This window comes from Astyanax mexicanus, chromosome 13, assembly GCF_023375975.1.
Source record: "Astyanax mexicanus isolate ESR-SI-001 chromosome 13, AstMex3_surface, whole genome shotgun sequence".
In the NCBI taxonomy this organism is placed as follows: Eukaryota; Metazoa; Chordata; class Actinopteri; order Characiformes; family Acestrorhamphidae; genus Astyanax; species Astyanax mexicanus.
Window position 1 is genome coordinate 20,736,651 of NC_064420.1, and position 21,751 is coordinate 20,758,401.

The window sequence follows — 21,751 nt, forward strand, 5'->3', positions numbered from 1 at the left end:
CGTGACATCAAGCCCAGAATAAAGAATGACTTGAATATGCCAGTACTTGTCATTAACGAGATAAAATCCACGATGTCCTTGGGAATATGCACACCTTTTTTCAACATTGAGAAAAACGCATTGCTGTGTATTTGTGACAAAGCACAAATAAGATAGTTTCACATGGATGTACAATGTAATGGCCAATAAAACACACATTTGTTAAAATTGTTGCAGCCTCATAAATGACTGCAGCGCTGTATCTGAAGCTGCCGGATTCACAAGAATGACTTTGAATGTTAATTAAATATTATAAATAATTGGATATATGAAGAGTTTACTTGCAAAACAGAAAGGTGCTATTCTTTAGACATACTTCAAAATTAAGTCTTAATTGTATATATTACAGACCAGCACAAACATTTGCTTAAAACCTAATGGCTGATTGTGTTAAAGGAAATAAAATTGTTTTCAATATTTTAGAACCTAAATGACAGATGTTTTATTGTTTTGTTTACAGCTAAGATTTATTCATGTTTAACAAAAAGTACAGTCGCCTTAAAAAACAAAAATTATTAATTCACCGCCTTCCTAAAACAGTTTATGGTCTGCCATTTTTCATTTTATCTAGAAATAATTGAAATATTGGCAAGTTCAACCCTAATTAGTTCTGTTTATTTATTAGTTTATTATTTAGGTTTTTTGTTCATTTGCGAGAGAAAAGAAATGCAGGTGCATCTTGTTGAAGAAGAGACATTGCTTACTTCTCACTGTATGTCCGAAATTAAGCTAGGCTGCAATGTATAATATAACACGTCTCTTTTACTGATTTTTTAAATGCTCAAAATATTTATCAATGACTCTTGCATTGTGGTGGACATAATTAATTAAACTAATGCAAACGGATTTTCTCATTTGTTTGAAAAAGAGGCGTTAGTTATTTCGCAGTTGGCAGTGCCTTGAATTTACATGTTTATTCGCTTACACAGTGTTTAAAAAGAGGAAACAACGCTGACCATAAATACTTGCATGTTGCATGACATTATATGTGGGTAATTGAATTAGGCTGCTATTCTACTCCTTTATCATATGCCGCGTCTCTTTTTATGGTATTTAAAAATGCTTAGAAATAAATTCATTTGACTACACTAACTTAATCAGGTGGATATCTGAACTGAAACCATTCGCTTGTATATGTCCGGGAAAGAGTGAATATGTGTTGAATGGCAATATTTTGATTAAATTTGGGTTATGTTTTGTAACATACTGTTTGTCATATATGAAAATATCTCACCAAAATTTGATAAATAACATGTTTAAAAAGGGATTGTTTATTTTTTTGTTCTAGTGGGGCTCTATTTGGAATGTCAGGTTTTAAATTTGTTTTCAACCTCAAAATTCTTTAAAAAAAAAAAATAAAACTTGAACTGCCAGCTATGAATAATCACAGCTTTTGATACAAACAAGAAAAAAAACCCATCGAAATAGGATTTAATATGGCATCAAAATGTCAATTTTTACCAAATTTTTTTTTCGCGACCCTATCACAAAATGTAATTTAAAACTAATATAAATAAAGTTTTAATATTATCCTGCACTTTTCAGGCTTATAATGTAAGCCTGACAAATAGTCATACAACTAGGCTATTAACAAATTACTCTATGCAACGCTGCTGTGATTATTTAATAATATAATCACGCTTTATAATAATCATCCTTCTAACAAATACGAAAAAGAAGACAAACACATAACCGATGTCTTTTTGCTAGAAAGCATTAGTACTTGCTGTTTTTGAAATACAATAGGCCACTCCGATTTGCATATGCATGCTGCACGTGAAACTGCTCTTTTGCACCCTCAACTGCCTGCATTAGCAGATAAAAGGAAAAAGACAGAAAAAGGAGCTGTTAGCCAGCAAATGAGGATTCACGGCCTCGCACATATTGGCTTGCTATGGCTCACTGCAGAGCCATGGAGGGAGCGTCACGGTGCTGTTAGCCAATCAGAGGCGTTAATATAAATATAATATTAATATTAATATTCATGAGTGAGAGTGGAAATCTTGTCTTTTTTCCCGCCCACCGGAGCACTTTTTCACGAAAACACCTCTAAAATAATGAAAAAAAAAAAAAACAATTAAATGAGACATTTAACAAATTATGAATATTTCATTGTCTTTGCTATGATTTAAAATGTTATTAAACCCATTTTGTTTCCAGTTTTATATTGCATATATTTTTACGTGCATGTTTTGTATATTTTCTTGCCAACAGAATTTCTACAGGTTATTTTCTCATATTTCATACATTTGTGGAGGCCAAACACTGTTTGTTTACTGTCCCTCAGTTGTTTTATGTATTTAATATTAATCTGCATTTTAGAAAACAAATTAAATTAAATAAAGGAATAAAGAAAAAGAGAAAAGCTGTGTCCACCTTTTTTGACACCTTGTTTTGTCCAGTTGTGCTACACATTAATATGTGCTACTTAGCGCATGTGTAAAACTCATTGTTTTCATGTGTTTTTCCCGATATTTCTTTGCTTGGGTTCATTGTACCATCTGGACCATTGCTTAATAACAAATCATAATAGATATATTTATATTTGTATTATATATTTTTAATTCTTTTTCTAACTACCTATATTGCCTTAACTTTATCCTGATGCAGCGATTTAGGCTATTCAAATCTCATACCTAGACTTCAACTGTGCGCATGTTCTAATGTTTTGTATTTAACCATTAAATACACACTAGTATGTATGGAAGCCCATTCCCGCCACCTAAAAAAAATAAATAATCCAGCAAAATGTTTTTTTATTATTATTAAGTAAACTGCTATCTCAATATTTTGAGATACTAAGTCAATATTTTGAGATACTAAGTCAATATTTTGAGATACTATCTCAATATTTTGAGATACTAAGTCAATATTTTGAGATACTAAGTCAATATTTTGAGATACTAAGTCAATATTTTGAGATACTATCTCAATATTTTGAGATAGTATCTCAATATTTTGAGATACTAAGTCAATATTTTGAGATACTAAGTCAATATTTTGAGATACTATCTCAATATTTTGAGATACTATCTCAATATTTTGAGATACTATCTCAATATTTTGAGATAGTATCTCAATATTTTGAGATACTAAGTCAATATTTTGAGATACTAAGTCAATATTTTGAGATACTATCTCAATATTTTGAGATACTAGTAGGCTGTACAGAGACAGAAGCAGGTGAGACAAAGATGCAAAATGGATTGAGGACTACTTCAGACGTGGATTCACAAATCATGAAATATTGGAACTTTTAGAGGAATCACACAATATCAAAATAAGCCTCCGGATCTTGGACGAGGCTGAAGTTAGCTTCTTATTCGCCAGTGTCTTATTCAGATTTCCGTTCCACCTTAAATGCTGGCTGAACATTCATGCGGCCGCCTGTAGATGTCGCATTTTAACAGTAAAAAACAGCATGTAAGCAAAGTGCTGTGAAAACGCTCTGAATAAAGGGGAGAACACAATGCGAGGGACAGAGTTTAACTCTGAGTGAAATATAATGTAAATAAAATTAAATATGAATTAAAACGTTATTGCTCTCACTTTTGGCCTAATTCCCAGGTCATTATCTACAGGTGGCCGCATGTATATTCAGCCAGCATTTAAGGTATCTCAAAATATTGACTTAGTATCTCAAAATATTGACTTAGTATCTCAAAATATTGAGATAGTATCTCAAAATATTGACTTAGTATCTCAAAATATTGACTTAGTATCTCAAAATATTGAGATAGTATCTCAAAATATTGACTTAGTATCTCAAAATATTGACTTAGTATCTCAAAATATTGAGATAGTATCTCAAAATATTGACTTAGTATCTCAAAATATTGAGATAGCAATTTACTTAATAATAATAATAAAAAATTGCTGGAGTATTTTTATTTTTTAGGTGGCGGGAATGGGCTTCCATACCATACACTAGGGAAGCTTAGTTTGATAAGATTTCTAAAATCGACAGAACACCGGCACTGTGTGTCCTCGCGTGCTCTGCAAATGACAAATAAACATTGCAACTTGAAACCACAGTACAGTCTTATTGTGCATGTGTATGTGTGTGCGCGCGCGCGGCGCTGCGCGAGCTGCTACCACAGCAGGAGTGGATCATACCATTTGCGCGGGAAAAGGGGGCTACTGTATTTTCGTTTGTAAAATGTAGTGTTTAATATATATTACTTTGCAAGGGTTAAACTTTTCTATCCTTATTAGACAAAAACTTTGGTTAAAAACGAACCAACAATTTTTATTCTCTCTTTTAGGGCTGCCGGGACTTTATTTAGGCTGCCTGAGCGCCCCTACAACAGGCGCAGACTGCAGGTCTGTCAGCCCGGCCCTGGTACTCAGTCTTCTCTTTCTGGTGTTTCTGCAGGAGAACTGCAGACTGAACTCATCCAGGAACCGAGGACAACTGCGTTTCGTAGACAATTTGCTTCGTGAATAATCCAGCGGTTTACCTCAGAAAGGTTAGTTTCTTGTTTAATTTAAAGGTAGTTTGAGCTCCTGAATGTGATATACATGTATGATGACTAGCATAGCAAATTATACTGAATTAGGAAAGTTTAATAGTTCTTTAGTCAGGGTTTTCCATGTAAAAGAAAAGTGTATTAAGTAAGTATGCCCTTGTGAAAGGAAGTAAACTTTAGAGCATTAAAAGTATGTTCAATTAGATAAAGGATACTAGAAGGGCATTTTCTATTTAATATACTCAATAAAAATACACAATAAACGTACTTAAATTGCATTTTAGTGAAGTTTTTTTTTCCAGCATCATTAAGGTGTACACAATATGTGCATCAATATGCAAAGTAGTACATTTATACTTCAAGTGTATTAAAAATAATGTTTAAAAACACATACTTAAATCTACGTAAGTTCTAAGAAGATATACGACAAAAGCACCCTAATACTTTTATGTTGTATTTAAATATAGCTTAATTACAATTGAAATATACTTAAGTTGGCATGCGTTGTTTCAAAATAATACATTTAGTACGTATTTAAGTACATATGAATTTTAATGTTAAAAGTATGTACTTTTCAATGTAAACCTTTAGAAAATATACTTAAATGCACGTTTCTTTTACAAGGGTATACATGAAAACTTAAAATTTTAATGTTAAAATACATACTTAAATACATACTAAATGTACTGTTTTGGAACAACGAATGGCAACTTAAATATATTTTAGTTGTAATTAAGCTATATTTAAACAGAACATAAAAGCATTAGATTGTGCTCGTGAGTGCTTTTTTGTACAACTTCTGCGAAGTAGATTTAATAATGTGTTTTTAAACACCTTATTTAATATACTTAAAGCATACTGTACTTCTTTGCGTATTGATGCACATATTGAGTACACCCTAATGCTACTGGAAATAAAATACACTTAAGTGCAATTTAAGCAGTATTTAATGGCACTATATATATTTTTTATTAACACAACGTTTACTTTAAGCATATTGCTTAGAACAATTTGAATGGAAATACAGAAAAAGTATATTTAATGTGTATTTATAAAAAGTATATTAAATTGAAAATACACTTTTAGTATTCTTTACCTAATTCAAACATACTTTTAATGCTTTCTTTTCACAAGGGTTAACAGCCTTATATTAAGGCTGTCCTAAACATAGTTATGCTCCATGTGTTTGTACTTTAACTGGTGAAAGGGTTGATATTTTAAAGAAACCTAATTCATACTTTTCTTTCTTTTGATTTTTAAAAGCAAGCATTGGCTGACTGGCTGATTTTGGAGAGATTATTAGTAAATAATCTTTCTTTTTCAGACTCTTGTTTCTTGTTGGTGAGCCCATGGACAGCCACTTTCCGAACTAGTTAACCTAGAGCCTTGAAAAAGCACGACTGCAGGTTAGTAACATGTTACAGTATTTTGATCCAAGTTACAAAATTTATGAAATGTGTTTTTTATGTTGAGCATGTTTTACAATTGATGGAATATACAGCTCTGGAAAAAAGTTTCTTTGATTTTACCAAATTGAAAACCTCTGGAAAACCCCTGGAAATGCAATCAAGAGGAAGGTGGACGATCACAAGCAATCAAACTAAGCCGTACTGCTTGAATTTGTGCACCAGGAGTGTCATAAAATTATCCAAAAGCAGTGTGTAAGACTGGTGGAGGAGAACATGAACTTGTTTTCTTTCCATTCTTTAAGGTCTGAAAGCTTTGCATCTTTTTTTTATTTCAGCCATTTCTCATTTTCTGCAAATGAATAGAATTTAGGAGGAATGTTGTCCATAGTTTATAGAATAAAACAACAATGTTCAATTTAACTCAAACAAACACCTATGTTCCTTTGTAAGAGTCTACATATGGTTTAACTATTTATCTATTTTATAGGCATTAATCAGAAATGGCATCATAATGAATCACTTTGACATCCTGATTAATTTCCTAATCAAAGGCAGTAGTGTCAGATTTAATGAATATGGAGAAAACTTACGCAAAACTTCACTCGCTTGAAAAAAATAAAGTTTTATTTGCCAAAAATGGACATTCATTGAAAAAGTAAAAAAAATGTGCCAAGAAGTTGTTGTTGGTTTTAAATGGAATGTTTGTGCGACTGTAATGATATACTGTATATAAGTGATTACAATTTTGGGGGAAAAGAAAACATTTATTGTAAGAAACTGTCCAAGGAAGCTTATGTACCCTGTGCCTCTAGCCTGGATACAGATGAGATTTGATTGGCTGATAATGCCTGGCTCACACTGCAGAGAGACTGTTTGTTCCTCCTGATAACTGTGAACTGTGATCATAATTGACTATCTTTCCAGATTATCCTGTAGTGTGTGTGGAGTCAATGATTCAATCTTTAGACCTCTGACTTTTTTTCCAGAGCAGTTGCGGCTGCCACGATTGTGAATCATATATGTGAAACATGTTTAATGTTTATCACTCAGTATTCTGTAGTGTGAAGGGGTCACCGATTCTCTGGTGGGAAACATGACTTTGACCGCATGACTGAAAGCATGTCAACCAGTGGATTGATGAATATACAGGGTTAACTAGGGTCAACTTCAAACAGGATATTGAAAAATAGTGTTAGTGATCAGTATTCATTTACCTATAGCTCTTCTGGTTTAAATCGTGATTTTTTTTGCATAAAGCTAGAAATGTCAATTTTGCAGTCATCTGCTGTTGTAATCTGTTTCTGTTTTCAATCAGTTCACAAGAAATTCAAAACTCAAAAAATTGGGAAAAATGTCTTTATGTGTGGTGTTTTCAACATCAGTTAAAGCGGCAGGCTTAAGATTTTTTCTTTTAAATTAAAAGGTATAGTGTTCCTAAGTGGGTAGAGGGCAGAATGTTATAATAACTTGCATCCATGCGATTCTGCTACCATTCCTGCAAAGCCACATTTATTCATTTTTTTTAAAACAGGGTGTCTATAGGTCATGATGATCTTTTGTCTAATATTAATCTTTTAATTTCAAACCCAGATGTTTTCAGTTTATAGAAGAAAGAAAGGTATTGGCCTCTCTGTTTCAATATTTTTGTAATGGACTGTATAGCACTGCTTATAATGAGCAGATAAATAAAGAGATAAATAAAATAGAATAACATATACAGCTCTGGAAAAAAATAAGAGACCACTTAAAAATTATGAGTTTCTTTGATTCTACCAAATTTAAAACCTCTGGAATATAATCAAGAGGATGATCCATCAAACCAAGCTGCTTTCATTTTTGCACCATGAAAACTGTGATTAAAAACCAGGGTTATTCCACCAAATATTGATTTCTTAACTCTTAAAACTTTAGGAATATAAACTTGTTTTCTTCTTTTCTTCAGCCATTTCTCATTTTCTGCAAATAAATGCTCTAAATGAAAATATTTAATTTGAAATTTGGGAGAAATATTGGCTGTAGTTTATAGAATAAAACAACAATGTTCATTTTACTCAAACATATACCTATAAATAGTTAAATCAGAGAAACTGTATCAGAAAATGAAGTGGTCTCTTATTTTTTTCCAGAGCTGAACTATAAATCTATATATCTTTTTGTCAAATCGCATTTTAGAAATGTTTGTATTTTTTAGATTGCTTACCATTCGAGGACTATTTAGACTATGATAGGCGGAGCAGTATTATGTGTGTGCTGAAAGTAAATGTTGTGATTGGCTCGCTTCATCAATAGTCAACAAATCATCTGGGATCTGGGAATGGGATCAGTTGTTCCTTCGCCCTAATTACTACTGCTCTTTCTCTCCATTCCTCCTGCTCTTCTCCTCCCCTCAATTCCTCTATCTTTGTCTGGGGAAGGAGAGGAGCAGTAGGGAGAAAGGTTTCCCTACCAGTAGCTTATGAAGGCATTTTAAGGGCAGCAGGGGAAGCAGGTTTATGTATGCAAATTTCCTGAGTGCCTTATTTTTTATTAAAAGAGCTTTCAAGAAAAATAATGTGAAATGAAATACAAATAAAACCAGACTTCCAGGTGGGTCAATATTGTATGGAAGTACATTTTATTAAGGAAGAGGCTTTTTCACATTATGTACAGAAAGTTAAGATTCTACACAAATAAAAACACATTTTATTATTAAGATTCATGGGAAGATTTTTCACGGTTGTCAGTTTCAGTGTACCGTGAGTTCACTATGTTGCATAACAACTGTCCATAGAGTTCCTGAACATTACGTGCCTTTCTATACAGCAGGGTCCTTGACCTGCATAACAGGTAACTTTTAACACATTTGGAATGACTGTCATAAACATCTCTCCCTCCTCTCTTCAACTAGATCTACAGTATAAAGCTTTGAGGAGCTGTAGTGTTCAGCACTTCTCTCAGAATGGAGTCTGTACTGAGATATCTGGACTGGACGTCTGTGGGCTTGGCCCTGGTGGGTGGTCTGGTCTCTCTGGTTCTGCTGGAGATCTTGAGGTTGAATTCTTCAAGGAGTCGAAGTCCTCCTGGACCCAAACCCCTGCTATTCGTGGGAAACATGCCTCAGTTCATAAAGGATAAAATGGGCTTCATTAGATCGGTCAGTATCCTGTTTTTCTTAAGGTAGTATTTTTGCAGTCTCTTATTTTTAAGTTCTGAGTGTTGAATCACTGGTGTGTAATTAAATGGTGCTCTGTAATAATGTTTAAAGGACTATCTAAGGAATATAATTGGCTATTCTTACCTTATTTTTTTATTAACTTTGTTTTCATTATCAATTAGTCACAAATAATCTATAACTATGTCAAAAATGCTTAAGAGGTCACCGATTCTCTGGTGGGAAACATGACTTTGACCGCATGACTGAAAGCATGTCAACCAGTGGAAGCTGAGATGAATATACAGGGTTAACTAGGGTCAACTTCAAACAGGATATTGAAAAATATCCTATTTAGTGTTTTTGTTAGTGATCAGTATGCATTTACCTATAGCTCTTCTGGTTTAAATCATGTGCTTTTTTTTGCATAAAGCTAGAAATGTCAATTTTGCAGTCATCTGCTGTTGTAATCTGTTTCTGTTTTCAATCAGTTCACAAGAAATTCAAAACTCAAAAAATTGGGAAAAATGTCTTTATGTGTGGTGTTTTCAACATCAGTTAAAGCGGCAGGCTTAAGATTTTTTATTTTAAATTAAAAGTTATTCTTAAGGTAGTATTTGTGCAGTCTCTTATTTTTAAGTTCTGAGTGTTGAATCACTGGTGTGTAATTAAATGGTGCTCTGTAACAATGTTTAAAGGACTATCTAAGGAATATAATTGGCTATTCTTACCTTATTTTTTTATTAACTTTGTTTTCATTATCAATTAGTCACAAATAATCTATAACTATGTCAAAAATGCTTAAAGAGCATTTTTGCTGGATTTTTAATCTCAATCAAAATAAGAATTTTAATAAGTTAGTAGGGGTAGTGTTGGGGATGTCACTTAAAAAGTAGTCCATTACTGATTGCTCATTACTTGAATTAAATTGTAATGGAATTTATTTACTCATTAAATCCTGGAAAATGTCATTTAATTCCTCATTACTTTACTTTAAACGTTTAACTTAACATTCTGTGATGAGTCCCAGATACAGTGGTATGAAAAAGTTTGGGCACCCCTGATAATTTTAATGATTTCTACGATGATCTTTATAAATCATTAGTTGTTCAGATTAGGAATTTCAGTAAGTGCATGAATTTGATCACCTTGTCGTTTTATTGATTTGACACAAAATTAAGTTTGGTAAGCTCACTGACTTTGACCTACATGCACCGCTTAAAAACAACATAGCAACAACAGCCACATATACCATAGCAACACCTTAGCAACCACCTATCAGTACCTCAGTAACCACTTAGAAACAACATAGCAACCAACATGGATACCACAGCATCATCTTAGCAACCACCTAGCATCCGTTTGGCAACAATGTATCTAACAGCAGAGACACCATAGCAACACTTTAGCAACCTTAGCAACCACCTTAGACACCATAACAACACCTGAGCAGCCACCTAGCAACACCTTAGCAACCACTTAGAGCATAGCAACTGCCATAGATACCACAGCAACACCTTAGCAAACCAACACAAATACAATAGCAACACATTAGCAACCACCTAGCAACACCTCAGCAACCACTTAGAAACAACATAGCAAAGAATACGGATACCACAGCATCATCTTAGCACCCACCTAGCATTCATTTGGCAACACCATTGCAAACAGCAGAGACACCATAACAACACCTTAGCAAAAACCTATCAATACCTTAGAAACCACCAAACAACATCTTAGCAACCACTTTAAAACAACATAGCAACCAAAATGAATAAAATAGCCATGCATTAGCAACCACCTTGGACACCATAGCAACCACCTAGCAACACTCTAGCAACCAACTAGTAGAAACAGCAAAGCAGCCACCATAGATACCTTAGCAACACCTTAGCAACTACCTAGAAACCTTTGGCAAACAGCAGAGACACCATAGCAACACCTTAGCAACCACCTATCAAACCATAGAACCACCTAGCAACACCTTAGCAACCACCTAGAAACAACATAGCAACCAACATGAATACAATAGCAACACATTAGCAACCACCCTTGACATCATAGCAACACCTTAGCAATGACCTGGCAACACTTTAGCAACCACTAAGAAACAATATAGCAACCAATATGGATACCAGTTTTTAAGTTTAATGTTAAACTACAATATCATCATTGTCATTGTCAACCGCTTTATCCATGGAGGGTTGCGGAGGGGGGGGGGGGGGGTGAGGCGGGGGGGGCTGGAGCCTATCCCAGCAGGCATCGGGCGGAAGGCAGGATACACCCTGGACAGGCCGCCAATCTATCGCAGGGCAGACAGACATAGACAGACAAACAGACACATTCATTCACACACTCACACCTAGGGGCAATTTCAATCAAGTTCCAATTAGCCTGAACGTGCCGTCTTTGGACTGTGGGAGGTAACCGGAGCACCCGGAGGAAACCCACGCAGACACGGGGAGAACGTGCAAACTCCACACAGAAAGACCCGGGTTGCCCCAGCCGGGAATCAAACCCAGGCCGTCTTGCTGTGAGGCGGAAGTGCTACCCACTGCGCCACCGTGCCGCCCTAAACTACAATATGAAAAATAAATTAAATAAAGAAATAAAAAAGGGTTAGTGAATGCATAAAATATGCAGAGGCCTACTTATGCCTTTTTTAAAAGAATGTAGAATAAAATTATAATATATATTAGTTTAATAAATATAATAAATACAAGTAATGCAGGTAATGTTATTTTTATTAAGCTGTATCACTGTAATGTGTTTACAAAATATTGAACTGTAATGATTTAATATTCAACATTACTTGCTTATAGTAAAGTCAGAGTTTTCAGTTTACTGTACTGCATCACCCTAACACTGTTAGTAGTTGGTTGAAAATCTCTCATTTATGTTTAAAATCTTCTGTGGTGGTTAGGCTTCTTTGGGTTAAGATCTGAGCTGTTTGTCATGCAGTGCGTGGTTGGGCTAAGATGAGCACCCATTCTTCGTTTTTTTTTTTTTTCCAAGCAGCTTGTTGTCAGAGTCCGCCAAAAAAGCAACTGGTTGCCACCGGTGACTGTGTGCCTCAGCTTTATAGAAATCTCAGAAGTGTTTGATTCATTGAGTTTATTGCTATTATTTCTGCCTCTGCAGTGTCCTCACAGGTTTAACTGTACTGTAGGCGAGGATAATGTTTCTGTGCACTTTGGTACGCGGACACTCACAATATGCAAATCAATCAATCAATAATACTGGCCCTGGTGACATCCAGCCATCTGCCAACATCTCCTCACCGCTGTCAGAGGCACACTGCTGCTGCTTCTCAGCCAAATCAGCTCTTCCTCTTGCCACGCTCCTAAACCCATACATCACCCAGTGCCCCTTCCAAACTACTCTTCTAAATTTATTTTTTTTAGTTTTTTACATTTCAGCTGCAGGTGAAGTCAAACAAAATGCGGGGGTTTAGTTGCCCTTTAAAGCACTGAATTGTTCAAAATCAACAACTGACTGCTCAGCTGGTAGTGTAAGGTAGTTGTTTGTACAGGTAATTATTTCCATTAATTTCCAGATTTTATTTTCACTTTTTTTTCTGTTATGCATGCATCTTGTCATGACAAGCTGCGCATCAGGGTGGACAATGAGCAAAAAAAAATTTTGCAAAAATTGACATTTGATAAAAATGTGGTTGATCAAGAGCAGTGCTTCTCAACTTCACAGGAATACATGTACCACACATAGGCTTATCTTATACATAGTAAACTAGACATGTAAGCCACACATTTACATTGTTGTCGTATCCTCTGCCAATTGCTCTTCATCTGTTGTGTGAAGATTTCCAGATTTTGCAGTCTGCATGCCTTTTGCAATCATTTAGTCCCCCCCAATGGGCAATGCTAAAATCACTATTACAAACTGTACAGCGGGCAAGACTTTTATCAGACATGGATATACTTTAGAGTAGGCTGAGGTGAAATGAGTTTTAATGGAGTGATAATGCTCCTTTTCTTATTTACTGAACTAATCCTATCCAGAAGGGGAAAACTAACACTGCCTGTCCACACTAAAAACTGTTTGGCTGACACAGACAACAGAGAACATGCCAATCAGAACCCTCTCTGTTTTGCAAGCACTTTATGAATATGCACACAATCAGGGCTGGACTGAATCTGGCGTACTGGGCATTTGCCCGGTGGGCCACCAGTCCTCAGGGGCCGATTCTGTTGGATACTTTTTTCTTTCTTTTATTTTTCTAAGAGACTGGCCCACAATTTAGAGGGGGCGGCCCATTGGTCAATCTATAATTTAGACAGTGGACTGAACCAATCAGGATATAGGATGAAAGCGGCCCCACCCCTTTCTCTGCGTGGTACGTTCAGTGTTGAGCGCGTATGTTAAAGGAGAAGCAGTATGGAGAAACAGAAGCGGAAAAGGGTTGTGCAGAGAATTTACACGCGAAGAAAATCACTGTAGATGTTATAAAATGTGTAAAAATCACAGACATGTTCGCTGCTGTAGCCTCTGCATCGTCCATAGGTAAAGACAGCAGCAGACCGTGAGAGCAGGCTTGTGACAGAGAAACCGAGGGACAGACTGAGCAGGAATGTGTAGCACGTAAGCAGGTAGTAGCGTTAGTAAAGTTCATCATAGCATTTTATATATTTAGGTTAAAGGTGTGTTGAAAGGCTGCATAGTTTGAGTTTTGTAGCCTCTATGCTGTGGTTCAACATATTTTAAAAAGCACTAAAACAAGTGAAATAACAGGTTTTAAAACTGATAAATGATCAGTTAACTTAAAAAGTAAGTCAGGGCCGATTTTTTGTCCCAGTCCAGCCCTGCACACAAGGGCAGCGCCTTTCTCTCCATCTCCCTCCCTTTCCCACACGTGATTGGGGGGGAAAGTCTGTGTCGTCTGCGTGCACGTTTGTGTTAACTCTTGGGCCACTCGTTTTAGATTCTGGGAGAGTTTATCTGACTTGCATCAGGCATCAGAGAGCCATTATTGATATGCTGTAGACTCCCGCAACTTCTGGGAGACTTGGGACGTCTGGATACCTCAGAATAATTTAGACAAAAATAAGAAAAATAACAAGAATGCCAAACTATGTTGTTAACTATGCTACTTGTTATATTGATGTTGGCCTGTAAACTATCTATAAATGAATCAGGCACATGTACTTAATTATCCCAAAGCAGTAGGTACAGTAAACTTTGTAAACATCTTGCACCCCAACAGATGCCGAAATATGGTGAGATAAGCTCCCTGTACCTGGGAAGGAAGCCAACGATCATCCTGAACACCATGCAGGTTGCAAAGGAAGCTTTTGTTCAGAATGGGACAATATTTTCTGGAAGGCCAAGCCTGCCTTTAGTACGTTGGGTAAACAAAGGGTATGGTGAGTATGAGTACAATTCTTAACTTCTAGTAGTACTTCCTGTAGACAATCTCCTTTTACAATTTTTTACTCATTTCATTTAAATCTCTCTTTCTGTCTCTCAGGTATTGTTATGGCCACTTACGGTAATTCTTGGAGACAGCAGCGCCGGTTTGCTCTGCACACGCTGCGTGATTTTGGACTGGGGAAGAAAAGTGTTGAGGAGCGTGTGGCTGAGGAGGCTCATTTCCTCATCAAGGAGATGCTGAAACAAGAAGGTAGATGAGTATAACTTTGGTTGCAACAAAGATGCTGCAGGATATTCTGGTCTCATTTTCTCATCTTCTTTTGTCCTTTGTTTTGAAGGGAAGGCTTTTTACCCCATCCACCCCATCATGAACTCGGTGTCCAACATCATCTGCTCCATCGTCTTTGGAGACCGCTTTGAGTATGATGACAGGCGATTTGCTAAACTTCTGGAAATTATAAATGAGAACATTCGGTTTTCAGGATCACCAGTGGCACAGGTAATAACCAGCATGCTATGTTATCATTGAATTTCACAATAAACTTTGGAAGTCAGACTTTTCCTAAACTTGAAACCTTTACACATGCAATGAAACCTAAACTTAATCACTTGAAATATCTAACTAACAGAGTAAATACGGTGGTATGAAAAAGTTTGGGCACCCCTGATAATTCTCATGATTTTCCTTTATATTTCACTGTTGGTTGGGATCAGCAATTTCAGTTAAATATATCGTATAAGCAGACAAACAAAGAGATATTTGAGTAGTGAAAAGAAGTTTATAGGATTTACAAAAAGGGTGCAATAATGATATTCAACATCATGGTTTAGAGGAAGGATATAAAAAGCTGTCTCAGAGATTTTCGCTATCAGTTTCCACTGTAAGGAACATAGTGAGGAAATGCTCCATATACCTACATCATCATCTTGCTGCAGATGGTGTCAATGTGCATCAATCATTTCAGCGCACTTTGCACAAGGAGAGGCTGTATGAGAGAGTAATGTAGAAGAAGCCTTTTCTGAGCACACGCCACAAACAGAGTCACTTGAGGTATGCTAAAGTTAAAGTACATTTGGACAAGCCAGCCTTATTTTGGGATAAGGTGCTGTGAACTGATGAAAGTAAAATTGAGTTATTTGGAGGGTGGTATGCATGCTGGAAAAAGAACACAGCATTCCAAGACAAACACTTGCTCAGAAACCATCATTCCTGACTGAACTGGAGATGTTTTATAAAGAAGAATGATCCAAACTACCTTCTACCAGAAGCCAGACTCTTATTGGAAGCTATAGGAAGTGTTCAGAGGCTGTTATTTCTGCAAAAGGAGAATCTACCAAATATTGATATATTTTTTCTGTTGGGGTGCCCAAATTTAGTTTAAAGAATTATTGCACACTTTCTGTAAATTCTATAGACTCCATTTTACTTCTCAAATATCACTGTGTTCGTCTGCTATATGATATATTTAACTGAAATTGCTAATCTGAACAACCAATGATGTATAAAGAAAAAAAACATGTAAATTGTCAGGGGTCCGCAAACATTTTCACACCACTGTATAACTTTGGCTTCTAATGTGTGAATGGTGGACTTCAGTATACAGAATACTAAAACATTTCACTGCAATCCAACTACATTAAAAATGTTTCCCCTTGCAGATCTTTAACTTGGTTCCCATTATTAAATACTTCCCTGGGCCACACCAGAAGATCTGGCACAATCTACAATCTTTAAGAAAGTTCATGTCTGAAGAGGTGGAGAAGCACAGGAAATCTTTGGACCCAGAGAACCTCCGGGACTTCATTGATGCCTACCTGGTAGAGATGAATAAGGTAAGAGAAGCAGGAGAAGGCACCTAATTGGAAACCATGAATTGACAACAGGCATCAGGTGAAGGAGCCTCACTGCAAGAACAACTTTCAGGTCCTCTGTAGTTCTCTAGCTTTGTAGTCTTTTATTTTTGTAGCCCAATTTAACCCCTCTGCTGCATCTTTTAGCGTGAAACATGAAAATAAAATCCGAAAAGGCCCAATAAGAAGTCATTTGAACACATTTGGGCATGAACAGTGAACACTGCAAGTTGGTCAAGAAGTCTACATTCCAAGTTAATTTTTCTGCTCCAATGTTCATTGGCTATTGACGCATCCGGTTCAAACGGACCATTATACAGTACTGGATTACACACACCCAAAAGCAAACATATTTGATATGCTCTGACTGCTCCAAAAACCATGTAGTGTAACTTCACATTTCTTAAAGCTTCTATGTTACAGAATTTATTTTTCCTTGTTTTGAGCAGCAAGAATCAAATGAAGATTCCACGTTCCATGAGGAAAACATGTTGAGGTCGACCACTGACCTGTTCATCGCTGGAACAGAAACTACTGCAAACACTCTTAGATGGGGCCTCATTTACATGATGGACCACCCTGATGTGCAAGGTACTGCTACAGTTCAAAAGTAACCCATTGTCTCTTGTCTTCTCAAGATTGATGTAAGGAACAAAATGCCTTACAATAACCTTCTCTTATGGTTTGCTTTGTGCCTTGTTGACCGCATCTCAGAGCGCTGTCATGAGGAGATAGTTCGAGTGTTGGGTTTCGACCGTTTTCCCTCCATGGATGATCGTGCACAGCTCCCTTATACTCATGCCACTGTTCATGAGATCCAGCGCTATGCTAACATCGTTCCTCTCGGCGTGGTGCATCAGACCACACAACCAACCAAGCTGAGAGGATACCATATACCAGCGGTAACCACTGAAACCTACCAGATCTTTCTGTTTTTTTCTTTTTATTGTAAAACCTTTCTTTCTAAGTGCGTGTCCACTGATTGTTCTCATTGCAGGGAACAAATATCATGTCCAACCTAACAGCCATCCTAACTGACAAAGACCACTGGAAGTACCCAGATACATTCAACCCAGAGAACTTTCTAGATGAGAAAGGACAGTTCTGCAAAAATGACTCCTTCCTGCCCTTTTCTCTGGGTAAGTCTGCTGCCAGTGAATATCAGAGTGTCTGCTCTGGAGGTTAATTATTAATAAATGTGAATATCAGCATTGAGATTGTTTGTGTGTTCTTCTGCAGGTCCGAGGGTGTGTCTGGGTGAGACTCTGGCGAGGACAGAGCTCTTCATCTTCTTCACCTCTCTGATTCAGCAGCTGAAGTTCTCATGGCCTCAAGGAGCTCCGCCACCAAACATGGATGGAGTTGTGGGCCTAGTTCGTTCAAATTTACCCTTCAATACAATCTGCCGCAGCAGGGGCTGATTTAGACCACTTTCAGAATGTATGTTGGGAACATGAATCATTAAGCCTGGATGATTATTTTTTACCAACACATCATATGTATATATAATAGTAATATACAGTGATATGAAAAAGTGTTTGCCTCTTCATGATTTGTCACTCCTAAATGTTTCAGATCATAAAACAAGTTTAAATATTAGTTAAAGACACACACTTAAACACAAAATGCAATTTTTAAATAAAGGTTTTTATTATTAAGGGACAAAAAAGTTCAAACCCACATGACCCTGTGTGAAAGAGTGATTGCCCCCTTAATCTAATAACTGGTTGTTCCGCCCATTGCTGCAACAACTGCAATCAAGCGTTTGCAGTAACTTGCCATGAGTCTTTTACAGACCTGTGGAAAAATTCAATTCAATTCAATTATCTTTACAGAATTGTTGTATTTTTGCCACATTGAAGAGTTTTTAAGCATGAATGGCCTTTTTAAGGTCACGCCAAAGCATCTCAATAGGATTCAGGTCAGGATTTGACTAGGCCACTCCAAAGTCTTTACTTTGTTTTTCTTCAGTCATTCAGAGGTGGACTTGCTGGTGTGTTTTTGGATCATTGTCCTGCTGCAGAACCCAAGTTTGTTTTAGCTTGAGGTCACGAACAGATGCTAACCATTCTCCTTCAGGACTTTTTGGTAGTTCCATTCATCACAGCAAGTCTTCCAGTTCCTGAAGCATCAAAACAGCCCCAAATTGTTTTTTTTTCTCCCTTAATAATAAACATTTTCATTTAAAAACTGCATTTTGTGTTTACTTGTGTTGTCTTTGACTAATATTTAAATGATATAAAGAGTGACTAACATGTAAAAAAAAAGTAAGAAATCAGGAAGGGGAAAACACTTTTTCACACCACTGTATATAATAGGTGACTTGACACTTTTTTCCTAAATATTTGTTACATTTTTAGTGGTGTAGCGATTCACAGTGCCATAGTTATAACTCTTAATAAAGTGGAACATTTGATTATTTAAGAAATCTTCATTTCAGTGTTCGAAGACATACAAATTATTATGAAGAAAATTGTTCTTAGAATGTCTGCTCTGTAAGAAAATAAATATACCTCCTTTTTTTACCTGCTGGTGGTGTTTTTAATGAGCTTAAAATGCAATGACATTTTCAATCCGTTCCCTTTGTTTTTGTCTTTCTATAATGTATATGCGTGAAGATTTTTTATTGTTTTCCTGTTGTAAGGCCTGTCTGTGTTTCAGCTTTAGCTTGTTGGAGATACTATCAACGTTTATAATTTATTTCTTGATTAAAGTGAGAAAAGTCCCACATGAGTGTCAGAGTGTCATAAGCGAAGACATAGAATAATTTAGATTAAAATCAGACACAAACTATTATGTACAGGGGCAGATATGTTTACTTGTTTTAAACCAATTTTTAGCAGATAAAGTAAAATCGCCTCATGAAGCATTGCCGAAATCTGCACCCCCGCCAGGAAAAGCACCCCTCTCTCTGGAGCGTGCACCCAGATAATTGCTTTAGCTAACGTTTTAATCAGAAATGCGCGTCCAAGAGTGGGTGCTTTTCATGGCAGGGGTGCAGAATTTGGCACGCTTTCAAAATAAAAGTTTTTTGCTGTATCATTTTCGGGGGGGGGGGGGGGGACAAATGCACATATATCTGATATTGGGTGGAACACCAATGGTTACAAATCTTCTCAATCAATGTTTTTGTTCTTTTTTCCCCCTTAACTGTAAATAAATACTGAAATCATGCAGGCTATGAAGAAAAACATAAGGAATCATGTAGTAACTTAAACAAGTCTTAAAAGGCCCCCGTCTCCCAGGCACTAATGTATTGGCTCTGTAGTCATTACTGAGCACTGGGAAACTGGTACTTGTCTAAAGCATGTAATATCAAAAACACAAGGGAAATCTAATGGGAAAAAGTGGGTATTCAGGGAAATAAGTGGAATTTATTATTATTATTTTTTCTTCTGTTTACTTTTTAATATCTTTTACAAACGTTTACTTATTTTACAATGTCCTTCCTACTTTCAATCAAGTTTGTCATGAGCTCTTTAGTGAGTTGGTTAAGCTCTGTTGCGGCATTTGCTTTGTATTTGCTGTGGCCTTTTTAATATATAAAATAGGAACACACACTGACCCACACAGTGTCATGTGACCTGTGACATAGAGCTTTCCCATGATGCATTGGGGTGCAGTTGAATTTTAAATTTGATTAATAATTAAGGAATTGTGTATGGAAGATTTTTTCTGAGGTATTGTGGTGTTAGTTTGTGGTGAAATAGATGTTTGTGGGTTGTTGTTTTGTTTTTTTGGTGTTTTTGGGTAATTCTGAGCAGTCACCATGAAGAAGTAAAGCGTGCTTGGACCGTGCTTTAAAAGGCCCCCGTCTCCCAAGCCCTAATGTATTGGCTCTCTAGTCATTACAGAGCACTGGGAAACTGGTACTTGTCTAAAGCATGTCATATCAAAAACACAAGGGAAATCTAATGGGAAAAAGTGGGTATTCAGGGAAATAAGTGGAATTTATTATTATTTTTTTTTTCTTCTCTTTACTTTTTAATATCTTTTACAAAAGTTTACTTATTTTACAATGTCCTTCCTACTTTCAATCAAGTTTGTCATGAGCTCTTTAGTGAGTTGGTTAAGCTCCGTTGTGGCATTTGCTTTGTATTTGCTGTGGCCTTTTTAATATATAAAATAGGAACTCACACTGACCCACACAGTGTCATGTGACCTGTGACATAGAGCTTTCCCATGATGCATTGGGGTGCAGTTGAATTTTAAATTTGATTAATAATTAAGGAATTGTGTATGGAAGATTTTTTCTGAGGTATTGTGGTGTTAGTTTGTGGTGAAATAGATGTTTGTGGGTTGTTGTTTTGTGTTTTTTGGTGTTTTTGGGTAATTCTGAGCAGTCACCATGAAGAAGTAAAGCGTGCTTGGACATGGCTTTAAAAGGCCCCCGTCTCCCAAGCCCTAATGTATTGGCTCTCTAGTCATTACTGAGCACTGGGAAACTGGTACTTGTCTAAAGCATGTAATATCAAAAACACAAGGGAAATCTAATGGGAAAAAGTGGGTATTCAGGGAAATAAGTGGAATTTATTATTATTTTTTTTTCTTCTCTTTACTTTTTAATATCTTTTACAAAAGTTTACTTATTTTACAATGTCCTTCCTACTTTCAATCAAGTTTGTCATGAGCTCTTTAGTGAGTTGGTTAAGCTCCGTTGTGGCATTTGCTTTGTATTTGCTGTGGCCTTTTTAATATATAAAATAGGAACTCACACTGACCCACACAGTGTCATGTGACCTGTGACATAGAGCTTTCCCATGATGCATTGGGGTGCAGTTGAATTTTAAATTTGATTAAACATTAAGGAATTGTGTATGGAAGATTTTTTCTGAGGTATTGTGGTGTTAGTTTGTGGTGAAATAGATGTTTGTGGGTTGTTGTTTTGTGTTTTTTGGTGTTTTTTGGTAATTCTGAGCAGTCACCATGAAGAAGTAAAGCGTGCTTGGACCGTGCTTTAAAAGGCCCCCGTCTCCCAAGCCCTAATGTATTGGCTCTGTAGTCATTACTGAGCACTGGGAAACTGGTACTTGTCTAAAGCATGTCATATCAAAAACACAAGGGAAATCTAATGGGAAAAAGTGGGTATTCAGGGAAATAAGTGGAATTTATTATTATTTTTTTTTTCTTCTCTTTACTTTTTAATATCTTTTACAAAAGTTTACTTATTTTACAATGTCCTTCCTACTTTCAATCAAGTTTGTCATGAGCTCTTTAGTGAGTTGGTTAAGCTCCGTTGTGGCATTTGCTTTGTATTTGCTGTGGCCTTTTTAATATATAAAATAGGAACTCACACTGACCCACACAGTGTCATGTGACCTGTGACATAGAGCTTTCCCATGATGTATTGGGGTGCAGTTGAATTTTAAATTTGATTAATAATTAAGGAATTGTGTATGGAAGATTTTTTCTGAGGTATTGTGGTGTTAGTTTGTGGTGAAATAGATGTTTGTGGGTTGTTGTTT

At 36.2% G+C, this 21,751-nt stretch overlaps 2 protein-coding genes across 3 annotated transcripts in view; both read left to right on the forward strand.

Moving 5' to 3' along the window:
- LOC103031531 (cytochrome P450 2B4) overlaps window positions 1-18,811 on the forward strand; it is a 31,836-nt gene extending 13,025 nt beyond the window's left edge. Inside the window, exons 1-10 of one of the 2 annotated variants that reach the window (XM_007233102.4) lie at window positions 5,831-5,914; window positions 8,805-9,050; window positions 14,269-14,428; window positions 14,533-14,685; window positions 14,774-14,934; window positions 16,095-16,268; window positions 16,736-16,877; window positions 17,001-17,188; window positions 17,284-17,425; window positions 17,526-18,811. In XM_007233102.4, coding sequence (XP_007233164.3) covers window positions 8,856-9,050; window positions 14,269-14,428; window positions 14,533-14,685; window positions 14,774-14,934; window positions 16,095-16,268; window positions 16,736-16,877; window positions 17,001-17,188; window positions 17,284-17,425; window positions 17,526-17,707 — 1,497 coding nt within the window. In that variant the 5' untranslated portion in view covers window positions 5,831-5,914; window positions 8,805-8,855 and the 3' untranslated portion in view covers window positions 17,708-18,811. Of the gene's footprint in view, window positions 1-5,830; window positions 5,915-8,804; window positions 9,051-14,268; window positions 14,429-14,532; window positions 14,686-14,773; window positions 14,935-16,094; window positions 16,269-16,735; window positions 16,878-17,000; window positions 17,189-17,283; window positions 17,426-17,525 lie in introns of those variants that run through there. The other variant, XM_049462751.1, reaches the window with a different exon arrangement.
- The window catches only part of LOC103029841 (cytochrome P450 2B4), a 281,849-nt gene continuing 265,933 nt past the window's right edge, over window positions 5,836-21,751 (forward strand). The window contains exon 1 of the mRNA XM_049462746.1: window positions 5,836-5,914. The gene's annotated coding sequence lies outside the window, so the exon portion shown is untranslated. The remainder of the gene's footprint in view (window positions 5,915-21,751) is intronic.